Source organism: Hippichthys cyanospilos, chromosome 10, assembly GCF_059441005.1.
Source record: "Hippichthys cyanospilos isolate Australia breed blue-spotted pipefish chromosome 10, RoL_Hcya_1.0, whole genome shotgun sequence".
NCBI lineage: Eukaryota > Metazoa > Chordata > Actinopteri > Syngnathiformes > Syngnathidae > Hippichthys > Hippichthys cyanospilos.
The window spans coordinates 1,618,725-1,630,287 of NC_142378.1; the positions used below are offsets into that span (position 1 = coordinate 1,618,725).

The following is an 11,563-nucleotide window of genomic DNA, read 5'->3' on the forward strand; positions in this document are numbered from 1 at the left end:
TGCCTTGGTAATCGAGTATAATGTGTTTAGTGGAACATTACATTTTCTAGTTTGGAATTATTTGATTGTTGTCACAGGGTGGTATGAGTCAGGAATGCCGTTGATCCTTTGAACCATTTTAGATGCTGGCAAGCACACAAGCCACATGATCAGGTTTGACTGGAAAAGAGAAATTTGTTTTTTTCATTTTCGGCTGCGATGGAGTTAGGATCGACTGTGTCGGCTGTGAAGAGCACCAGAGTATTTCTGGGTAACCAAGAAGTTGGGCCCGCTGTCATCCTTATACGGGATGGGAAAATCCACCAAGTGCTACCCGGTGAGGAAGTTATAGAGAATGTGGAGGTAAGACCAAACGGTTAAAAATAGAATTTAATCTTGCTGGTCATCTAGAAAGGAAGGTCGATTGATAGCTTTATAACTGGATAGGTAATTGATAGCTTAGCTATATAGGTAGAGATAAAAACAGATTGGTCAGATTGAGCAAAAAACTTAGTCAAATCTGACCAATCTAGTGGGTAATTATGTGACCGATTCTCTTGTTCAAACAGCGAATCTATCATGATAGTTTTTTTTTCAGCCATTTTATCTTAATGGTGTTGGCATAATTTAATGGTAGGCTTACTTCTCTCGCAACCGAGTTGCCTGTATTTCACCTTTTTTTTTTGACGGATAAGGATTTTTTAAACCAATTTGTAAAGTTTACCAAGCTCGGTCATTAAATTAGAAATGAGAAAGTGTTGCACGAAGGACTAATTAGCCAAGTGTAGCTCACTTGGCTGTGACGGCTAGGTGACCAGGTAACCGTTGTTTGCAGATCTTTGATGTAGGCGATAGCGTGGTGATGCCAGGGATTGTGGACTGTCACGTCCACGTCAACGAGCCGGGACGCACCTCCTGGGAAGGGTTCTGGACGGCCACCAGGGCGGCGGCGGCGGGCGGTGTCACCACCATTGTGGACATGCCTCTGTGAGTCGACGACCAGCTTCGTGTCTGTTTTGGTAGGATAGAAAGTTGGTATTTGAAACGCTAGCTAAATAGATAGCTCTGCACATGAAGAGCTCACATGATTGAATGATTAATTGCTAACAGTCTTGCTAGAGAAATCATACTTAGTTTTCTGGCTCGGGAGGAGCAGCTCGCATTACATGAGGTGATTGGTCATTCCAGTCAAGCAAGAGTAATATAATCACAGAAACCTTTGCAACTTAATTCATATTCCACAAGCAAAATATGAATAAAACATAAATGGATTGTTACTCAAAGTAACCCTTCCAGTCTCATAATATATTCCCCATTTGTTCTAGAAATAGCATCCCTCCCACCACCACGCTGGCTAATTTTCAGGAGAAGCTACGTGAGGCCACGGGGAAATGCTTTGTGGACACCGCCTTTTGGGGTGGCGTGATTCCCGGCAATCAAGTAAGGAGGCGCTACGAATTTACAACAATTAGTCCTGTCTTGTGCTCGCCATAAATGGAAATACAAAAATAGAGCCAATCGTGTTACGACGTCTGCTTAAAGCTAGAACTTCAGCCAATGATCCAGGCCGGAGTGGCAGGCTTCAAGTGTTTCATGATCCACAGCGGCGTGGACGAGTTTCCTCACGTTAGCCATGAAGATCTGCACGCTGCCATGGAGCAGCTGAGAGGAACTGGAAGTGTCCTACTGGTACATGAATGCACCACAGATAGGGAAGCCTTACAGTACTATGCACAGAAAAAGGAAAACATTATCTTAACCCGTTTGGTATTTTGTCCAATCCATTGATGTTTATTCGTTTACATCAAAGGCATTTCACTTCAAAGGGGAAGCATTGAAAGAAGCTGAAATTTCACCCAGATGGTGGCAACATGTCAAAGTTCAACATGGCACAACCACTTATTTATTATGACCCAAAAATGGTTGTAGTACTACACAAGTGTTAAAAATATTGAAGTAGACAGACACAACCGATATTCAAATTAAAAATACTGTATTACTGTAAATTGATCTATTTTGATTCTAATGGATTAATATTTTTAAGTTTGTTTTATTTTTTCAGTGTACTGTAGTGTCCTATGCTACCTTACATGATCATGCTACTCAGCCAGGTTGCCTAACTACAGCCCTACCTTTTTTTACATGTACGATTAGCTTTAGCCAGCTAACGTTAGCACATGATACCACTATTTTAGACGTTAGCATTAGCTTTTCATGCCATTATCTTTAGCTAACTAGCACAACCACAACGCTCCAGTTTTACATACAATTCACATTATCCATCCACCCTGAACACATGACACTTACATTTTAAACAGTGAGCATGAAATCACTATTTTTTTTTTTTTTTTTAACGGAAGGTCTACCAGCAAAATCTTTTTTGTCCCCTTTAGTTTCATGCTGAGAAGGAAGTTCCACAGACCAGTGAGAGCAATGGCGGTAAAATTGTATTTATTACGATACTTTTAATTTTGAAAAAAGCTTATATGCTATTTATATAATCCCTAATCAGCTAGCTAGCATACCATTTATGTAGGCTACTGTGTCTAGCAAAAAGGCTAACTGGCACTTCTTGTACCAAGCTACAGTATTTAACCAATTCAGCTACTGCTCAATCTAGTCTAGCTTGCATGTCAACTAACTTTCTAGCTAGCTATGTAGCATCCTATCTTGCTAGCATCTCAACCACTTATCAAGTCACCTACCCACCAACCACTCAAATTCGCAACACACTACATGTCTATCTAGTAATTACCATTGAACCTCATGTTTGATTATATGGACTTATTGTGTTGTCCATCTCAGACCCTCAGCAATATGACACCTTCCTGCAGTCCAGACCTGACATTATGGAGGTGGAGGCCATCCGCGGCGTAGTACAACTCTGCACCGAATACCAGTGAGATCATCACCGTGACAACCACAAACAGTGAACTTTAATTTATTGGATTATAGAGACCACAATAAAAATTACATAGAAAATGTTTGGGAACATGTGACCAAAGAACTGCAATATTAAATGTATTCAAGATTCAATAGTTTTATTGTCATATGCATGGTAATACTACACAATAAAATTCTTATTCTGTTCACTTTATTATTCGAGCAAATAATAAAGAAGGCAAAAAAAATGTAAGAGCAAAAGGGAAATAATAATAAGCCTCTCATACATGAATATACTTACATTTTGAGCATATTATGTAGTAGATGAAGTAGAATAAACTGTATATGTTTGAGGATATCATGTAGTGCCAAATATTATGTCTTTAGCAGCTTTCCTGCACTGTGCAGGATTTGTAAGGTGCAGGTGTACGTGCGGTAACGTATAATATTACAGTGTTTAGTTTTTTTTTTCCTTTAGGGTGCGCTGCCATGTGGTCCACTTGTCTTCAGCCCAGGCGCTACCCGTCATCCAAGCAGCCAAAAATGGGGGTGCCCCCCTGACGGTGGAGACCACCCACCATTACCTGAACCTGAATGCAGAGAACGTACCAGTGGGGGCCACACAGTTTAAATGTTGCCCGCCCATCAGATCGGCTGGCAACCAGGTCTATTTTTTTCACTCTTTTAACTCCACCTCATATCACTCCTTTTTTACAACACAGTTTTCCTCATTTTCAACTCTACTCATCCTCCTGAAATTCGAGTGGTCACTGATGCAGATAACAAGTAACAGTACCATTATTACTTTTGATACATTAAATTTCCTGGAAAAAAAAATATAGACAAACCTACATAAACTAAAATAGCAATCACAAATCCCGATAGCTTAAAATAATATTTACTATCCTTACCATCTTCCTTATTTTTGTTTTTTTCCCCTAGTTTTCACGCTTCCACTTTTCTCTTTTTCTTTCTTATTCTTAGCCTCCTTTATAACCTCTTCATCACTTTTTCTTATCAGATTCATTTTTCTTTGTTTTCCTCCTTCCTCTTTTTCTTACCCTTCATTTCCTCTTCTTTCTCTACTTCTTTTTAATTTGTTTTTGCCATTGTCTTCCTCTTTTTCGCTTTTCCTGTCCTACTTTTTCCAGTTGACCTTCTTTTCCTCATTTTTAATATGATTCTTTCTCTTTTTCTTTTTCCCATTTTCTGCTATTCCTCAACATCTGGCTTTATGTATTTTTAGTGTTTAATCTATGTTGTGCTCTGTTAATCATTTCCAATACACATACATGATCAGCATTTGAACCTTACAAGAGGGAAAGTAGATGATCTATCATTCATGTGGTGCTTCTGTCACTTATTTCAAAATCTGTGACGATATTAAATGTGTGCGCGTGTGTGTTTGTGTCTGTAATGGTTTCATGAATGATTGCCCTGCCCTGCAGGATCAGTTGTGGGCGGCGCTGAAGGCGGGCCACATTGACATGGTGGTGTCGGACCACTCCCCCTGCACACCTGACCTTAAAAAACTGGATACTGGAGACTTTACTCAGGCCTGGGGTGGAATATCTTCTCTTCAGTTTGGTAATACCACTAACACATATCACTTTAGAAGCAATGCAAAATAGTTGACCGCCCGTTTAAGTCCCCTGAAAAGATTGAAAACATTTTTTTTGTCTAAATAACTCCTTAATTGTTGTCATAAATAATTCAAAGGTCATAAATCCGTCTCATAACATGGCAAACATTTATGACTTTTTCTCTCCCGTTGGTGAGGTTTGCCTTTGTTCTGGAGCTCAGCCAGTCAGAAGGGCTTTCAGTTAGGGGACGCAGTACGTCTGCTGTGTCAGAACACAGCGCAGCTGTGCGGCCTCGGTCAACAAAAAGGCAGCCTGGCACCGGGCTACGATGCTGACCTGGTCATCTGGGACCCTGAGAAAGAGTTTGAGGTTTGCATCAAGATTGAGTGATGAGAAGAAGAAAAAAAATGTATTTCTTACTGTCTTATTGACTTTTTTCGAATTGTACAGTATTCATTTTCGAAGGAACCGCAATGGGGTGATGAAGCGCTTACGTTGGGTAAAATCTTCATTTGCTTGTGTTACAGATTAAAGAAGAAGGCATACATCACAAGAACAAGGTAGGAGATTATTAACAAGCCGTCATCATTTATATAACATCTATATCTATGTACGACTACGCTACACTCAACAATGAGCCATTCTCTATTACTGCCATTCTCTATTACTTGCTTTGCACAAATCAATCAAAAAAAGGATTATTTTTTTATTGATTCATCTTATTTAAAAAAATGGATCAACAGTAAAAACATATCAAAATAAAAGCAGGCCGCTTGACAATCACACAATGTTTTTGTGGTTCAAAAAAAGTCAAGTGGGTGGAGCCTAAAATATTGCTATGATGATGCATGAGGTTTATTCAGAAATGTTATTTGCTATTTGTCCACTACTCCAAAATCGTGCGTGTGCGCATAGATAACGCCGTACCTGGGGGTGTCACGCCGTGGCGTGGTGAGGTCCACCATCGTGAGGGGACATCTGGTCTACCACAACGGCTCCTTCAGCCCACAGCCCCTGGGGAAGACCCTCCTCATAGCCCCGAGGACCACGCCTCAAGATGACGCATGAAAAAGAAGGCCAAGGGAGTTCAATCAAGATTTTTTAAGATATATTGATGTCCCCCCAAATTATAACCAAACAATAGGGATGGGAGAGTACTGATACAAAATTCCAATACCACTTATTATTTCAAGCCTTTAAATATGTTTTACAATGAGGAATAGAAATTAGAAGAGTAAAAAAACTAACAATTTACTGAATGAACTTTGAATGAAATTTTTGATAAATGTCTGCCTTTTTTTCTCAGAAAAGGTTATGCATCAAAAGTTTTAATTGTATTTTTATTGGAGACTACTCAAGAAGTGAGTACTTGTACTGGTATTCATTTAAAGAAAAATAAAGTGAATATAAAGTATTTAAAACCATGTTATATGTATATTGTCGCTCCTTTGAGTTTTTTTTTTTAAAGGGACAATATGTGAGATTTAAACTGTTTTTCATTACGTACAGCAGGAGGCGCTCCATTTACCATTGTCCGTAGTTATAACAGACATGGCCGCCTCCGGAGGAGTGCCACCCCCCCACGTAATATCATTTTATAAAAGCTAGACCTATGATTATATTTACAAAATACTGTTGGTCGTTAAGAACACATTTATTCGCAAGTTTTTCAAATGTATAATCATTTATTACTTTTTTTACGAAAAACGAGGATACTTAAGTTCTTGTAACTTGTAAAATGGCAAAACAAAGTAATAAGAATTAGCATCGTAGTTTCGCACTGGGTGCCATAGGGATTGCTGTGTTCCTAATGGCGTCCGTAGAGCGTGTTTATTCGTACAAATATAAAACCATTTAATGTATGAACGACAGTGATTAGTTTCAACTTGATTGGATCATATAACAAAGCTTAACCAAAAAAAAGAAAAAAGAAAAGTGCCGAGTCATTTGTTAATGATTAACCCGGACGAGCTAAGAATGTTGACATTGGCACAAACGCAAAGTTGGAAAACTCAGTGCCTTGCAGTCTGGGTGGAGTTCACACAGCTATCCGCGCGTCTGTCGACATGTCCTCTCTTGCGGTGCCGCCGCCTCAACGTCTGCGGGCCCCTCTGACGGTTCCTCAGCACCGCCGCATGTTTGGACCCGGACCCTCCAACGTTCCGCCGCGCATTTTGCAGGCCGGAGCCAATCCCGTTATTGGGCATATGCATCCGGAGACATTTGAGGTAAACTAAGCTAAGCTAAACAACAGTAAAAAAAATGATCGATTGTCTTTATTTGGCAGAAAAATACATGGATGGGGTTTTTAAAGAAACTACTGTATCGTGACCCATATTTGTTTATTTAAAAATATCCATTTTACATGAATGCTAGGGCTCAAGCTCGTCTTCCAAGGGTCTGAAAAAGTTCTGATCAAAAAATTGTGTCTTTGAAGTAGTCATACAACACAGGTTGTGTTTACAGTAATAATTACAGATTGCTGCTACACAGTCTTATATTTACACCTCATTGCTTTTAAACAAGTTATTTGTCTTCATGGTAATCGTTCATTCAATGCAGCACAACAGGAAAGAAAACAAGCATACTGGTCGAACTGGATTATTACTCAACTGTTAGGTAATCATCACATTAAATATAATCACATCAAGTGGATTGATATCGTAAAAGATATCTCGTGTTTTCTGGGGTTGTTGGTTTAGCGGGATGCCTCTCTTGAAGTTACAGCATGACAGCAATGCCAAGATTCTGGTACTATGGTAAATAAAAGACCGACATAGTGGTTTTGTACGCAAAGAGCAAGTTACTCCATACATTGAATTACAAAATTCAAGATTCAAGAGTGTTATTGTCATACATGTAGGATTACTATGCCACACAATGAAATTCTTATTCTGTTCACTCCCTGAGCAGACTACATTCCATAATCGAGCAATTAAATAAATAGCAATAAAACAAAAAGCAAAAACAGTGGTGCAAATAATATAGTGCAAAACATCATATAGTGCAAAATATTAGTGTCAAATACTATTTATGCATGCAGTAAGAGGCAGATTAGTGGCTGTTTGCCAGCCTGACATTCCTGGCCCTCAGGCTCCTGTAGCTTCTGCCTGATGGCAGCAGTTCAAACGCATTGTTTTGTGGGTGTGTCTTGTCCTTGATGAGGTTGCGTGTCCTCCGCAGAACTCTGGCGTGTAAGGGTGCAGTGAGGGTAAGGCTGCTCCACAGATGCGCTGTGAGGTCTTGATCACACGCTGGAGAGCCTGGTGCAGTGCTGTTGCCGTACCAGACTGTGATGGAGGTGGAGGGGACACTTTGGATTGGACATCTGTAAAAATTGTTGAGAATCTTTGCTGACATGCCAAATTTCTTCAGTCTTCGCAGAAAGTACAGTCTCTGTTGGGACTTCTTGATGATCTGTTGAGTGTTGTGGGACCAGCTAGAAACTCCTAATGTTGTTTCTTTACAGATAATGGCTGATATCCGTAGCGGGATACAGTACATGTTCCAGACTCGGAACCCGGTGACTTTAGCGGTGAGTGGCACGGGCCACACCGCCATGGAGTGCGCCATCTTCAATGCAGTGGAGGCCGGCGACAGAGTGCTTGTGGCCGTCAACGGCATCTGGGGAGAGCGGGCGGCGGACATGGCGGAGAGGATAGGTAATTGTTAGCGTTAGCTAAGTTGTTAGCAGTTATTTACTTATTTACTTGTCACCAGCATCACACTTACAACATCATTACAATTTTTAGGGCGCTAAGGTTTGTTTTTATTCAAAATATTTGTGCCTATGATCTTGCCACATCATGACATATGCAAGCTAATTTTAGCTCGTTAGGATGAAAACAATTCTTACAACCCAATCCAAAGGCACCAGATACTGCAGTTACACCTTATAATTTGCTTGTGAATTTTAGTCCTTTGCTAATGCCCAGCAAAATATTTGATCACTTCATCCATGTTTCCTTGTACAATCACAAACATATGTTTACATTTGTTGAAAGGGTTAAAATGGCAGCAAAAAATATTAACCTCCTGTTAGGTAGAAGCGACATATGTAATATGATTACAAATGACTACATCTATGATCATTTCCCCCCCAAAAAATCACTATTGATGTGTTTTTGCATGCATTTGAACTTTGTGAGCTTTTATAATATTGTTTCGTGCGTTCACCACCAGATGTCGCTAAATCACAACACTCGCCTGTTAACTTTTTTCTCCACTGCTGTCTGTTGAGATGAGTGTTTATTGTTTTTCGCAAAATCTCATCATACAATTATGACATCAGCAAGCTAATGTTAGCTAGCATGAATACATTTAAAATGCTTGAATCCCGTTCCAAGATGCCAAATGGTGCAGTTCCATCTCAAAATGTGACTATTCCAATATATTTTGCTGAAATTCAGTCTGATAATGATTTAATCAATTTCCCCATGACCTTGTTGCACCGTGTTGACATACAAGATAGCTAATATTAGCTAGTTAGGTAGCTGAAGCCAAACAAACAGCCACAATAGTGTTTTTGTTTTTTTCTTAACCTAACAGGTGCTTTGGTTAACACTATTGTTGTGCAGCCTGGTGGATTCTTCACCAATGCAGAAATCGAGCAAGTAAAAGAACGCTCACGCCAACAAGGTAAAAAGTCAATAAAGTCAAATAATTGCCGTGTCTTTCACAGGCATTAATCAAACATCGGCCTGCGCTGCTTTTCCTGGCACACGGAGAATCGTCCACTGGCGTCCTACACCCGCTGGACGGCATCGGACAACTGTGCCACAAGTAAGATTGAGAAGAACTAAAGCAGTTGTAAAAGAATAGTAACTATTACTCTTGTGCGCCGACAGGTATGACTGTTTGTTTCTGGTGGACTCTGTGGCATCAATAGGCGGAGCTCCAGTTTACATGGACCAACAGGGTGTGGCGAGACTTTTGCGATGACGAGAAATATTGATTAAAAAAAACATCAGTGATACATCAAGCTATCACTCATGCGCTGCAAAGCAATTAACACATCATTATAGTGTAAATATTGTAAGTGTGAAGTCTCTATCTCTCTATGGACCATGTTTAGAGATCGACATCCTGTACACGGGTTCTCAGAAGGTTCTGAATGCCCCACCAGGAACAGCACCAATATCTTTTAGTGAGCGAGCATGGTGAGACCTCAAAAGCAAGCCAAAGTTTCAAGTGTGTTATAGTATAAATTTAGAAAGAAAATTTAGATCCCCAGAATGTAAACATTGTCAGATATAATTTACAATGCTGTTGTACTACCGATTTTGCCCACAGTCATAAAATATTCAACCGTAGAACCAAGCCGGTGTCGTTCTTCTTGGACCTGAGCTGGCTGTCCAACTACTGGGGATGCGACGGCAAAGCCACCCCAATGTACAGTAAGAATTCAAATAAACTGTTTCAAAGCAGGAATATTTTCAGGGATTAATTAACTCTTTGTCTCATGCTCAGCTACCACCACACGGGCCCTGTCTCTGCTTTTTACTCCCTCAGAGAGAGCCTGGCCATTCTGGTGGAAGAGGTGAGGCTGAATAATCATTTAAAAGGTTCAAACACTCGCAGGACGCATTTAATAGCGAGGGTTGCGTTGTATCTAATAATCTGTTGCTCGGTAGGGTCTGGAACATTCCTGGGAAAGACACAAGGAAGTTGTTGAGTATTTTCACTCTGGTTTGGAGCGTATGGGACTTAAACTCTTAGTGGAAAATAAGGTGAATCTTTTGTCACTTTGAAGTGAATGGAATGTAGTACTATACATTACTATTGTGTGTATTGTATTAACATAATTCAATAGAGAGAAAATAATACAGTTGTAATTGTTCTAATTTCGAATATGAATCCTCCTACAAAAGGCGGCGAGGTTGCCGACGGTGACCACAATCGTGACGCCGCACGAATACGACTGGAAGGAGATCACAACCTACGTAATGAAGACGCATAACTTGGAGATTTCCGGGGGGCTTGGACCAACCGCTGGCATGGTAGCGTGCCAACCGTTTCCTAGTTATCGAGCTAAAAACCTGACAAACTGTTCTCTTATTGAGTTTTCTGATAAAAGAACCTGCTACCCACATAGCTATTTAGTTAGCAAATTACCTACGTAGCAACCAAGATAAAGAGGTAGTTGCATACCTGTCTGCTTAGCATGTCAGCTACCTTTTTTTGCTAACTCCTTGCCTATATGGCAAGCATATCTATCAACATGCAAACTGGTGTCAAATACTGTAATTTTGTACTTCCTTGGCAACCTATTTAGATACCCACATAACTATCTAACCTATCTAGCTAGCGTGCCACTTTGCAATTCAACATGTTGTCCGTTACAGGTGCTTCGTGTTGGGCTGATGGGATGCAACAGCAGCGTTTCAAACGCCGACATGGTGCTGGCGGCTCTGAAGGATGCGCTGACGCACTGTCACAAGAGCAAAGTCTGAGTGTTAGGATTAGAAAAAGAAATTTGCTCTGTCACTGACAATTTGGTGTCATCGCTGAAATCTTGTTTGAATAAAAGTTTTTTTTTCAATAAAATGATAAACATCTTGTTATTTACTTTTCATTGTGTTAACTTATTCCAACAAAAGTGAGGTAACTAAGTGGTAACATTGTGGAACAACATATTTTGTCTAGCTGAAATTTGCCCGTATGTTCCAGAGATAAAAAAAAAAAAAAAATGAAACTGTTAAATTATGAACACACATGAAGCAGAAACTCATCTCACATTTAAGAAAAAAAGTTGTTACACCATTAAAAATTATTATTTATTTTTAATGAGAACATTTTGTCAATCTGTGCTATTTCCATGGTTTCAACCCTTGTTGTTTAAATAAGATGTGATGATGCGAATAAAAAGGTTGGCCACTAGGACCCCCCTCCCCCCAAAAAAGCAAGTTAATATTTGTTTTATGTTCTTTATTTAATGTTTTTGTGACATGATTATTGTTTTTTCGTTTCGTCGCGGTGACGTCAAAGAAGGGGGCGGGCATATCAGGCAGATTGTCTTTTAAATGTGGACGTGCGTATTTTTTTTTTATCTCATGGTACAGACCAAACAAATTTAACTTTAAGATTAGAGAAAAAAACTAAACTAAATAAATCAGTAA

General features: G+C 39.7%; 2 protein-coding genes across 3 annotated transcripts; both read left to right on the plus strand.

The window, feature by feature from the left end:
* Positions 1–139: 139 nt before the first annotated feature.
* On the plus strand, positions 140–5,871 carry LOC148416528 (allantoinase, mitochondrial). Its single transcript, XM_088425915.1, has 11 exons — positions 140–342; positions 815–966; positions 1,305–1,419; positions 1,522–1,668; positions 2,373–2,418; positions 2,785–2,878; positions 3,341–3,527; positions 4,311–4,449; positions 4,642–4,814; positions 4,973–5,005; positions 5,361–5,871. Exons 1-11 carry the CDS (start codon positions 199–201, stop codon positions 5,511–5,513), a joined length of 1,383 nt encoding a protein of 460 aa, XP_088282041.1. The 5' UTR covers positions 140–198; the 3' UTR covers positions 5,514–5,871.
* A 585-nt stretch (positions 5,872–6,456) lies between these two features.
* Positions 6,457–11,004, plus strand: agxta (alanine--glyoxylate aminotransferase a). Of its 2 annotated transcripts, XM_088425667.1 has the most exons (12): positions 6,529–6,673; positions 7,629–7,832; positions 7,915–8,107; positions 8,994–9,058; positions 9,127–9,227; positions 9,293–9,363; positions 9,520–9,604; positions 9,738–9,836; positions 9,915–9,984; positions 10,079–10,174; positions 10,316–10,444; positions 10,790–11,004. In XM_088425667.1, exons 3-12 carry the CDS (start codon positions 7,918–7,920, stop codon positions 10,895–10,897), a joined length of 1,014 nt encoding a protein of 337 aa, XP_088281793.1. In that variant the 5' UTR covers positions 6,529–6,673; positions 7,629–7,832; positions 7,915–7,917; the 3' UTR covers positions 10,898–11,004. The 2 variants fall into 2 exon arrangements, with proteins under 2 accessions (XP_088281794.1, XP_088281793.1); XM_088425668.1 differs by lacking the exon at positions 7,629–7,832 and having other exon boundaries at positions 6,457–6,673.
* Positions 11,005–11,563: the final 559 nt, after the last annotated feature.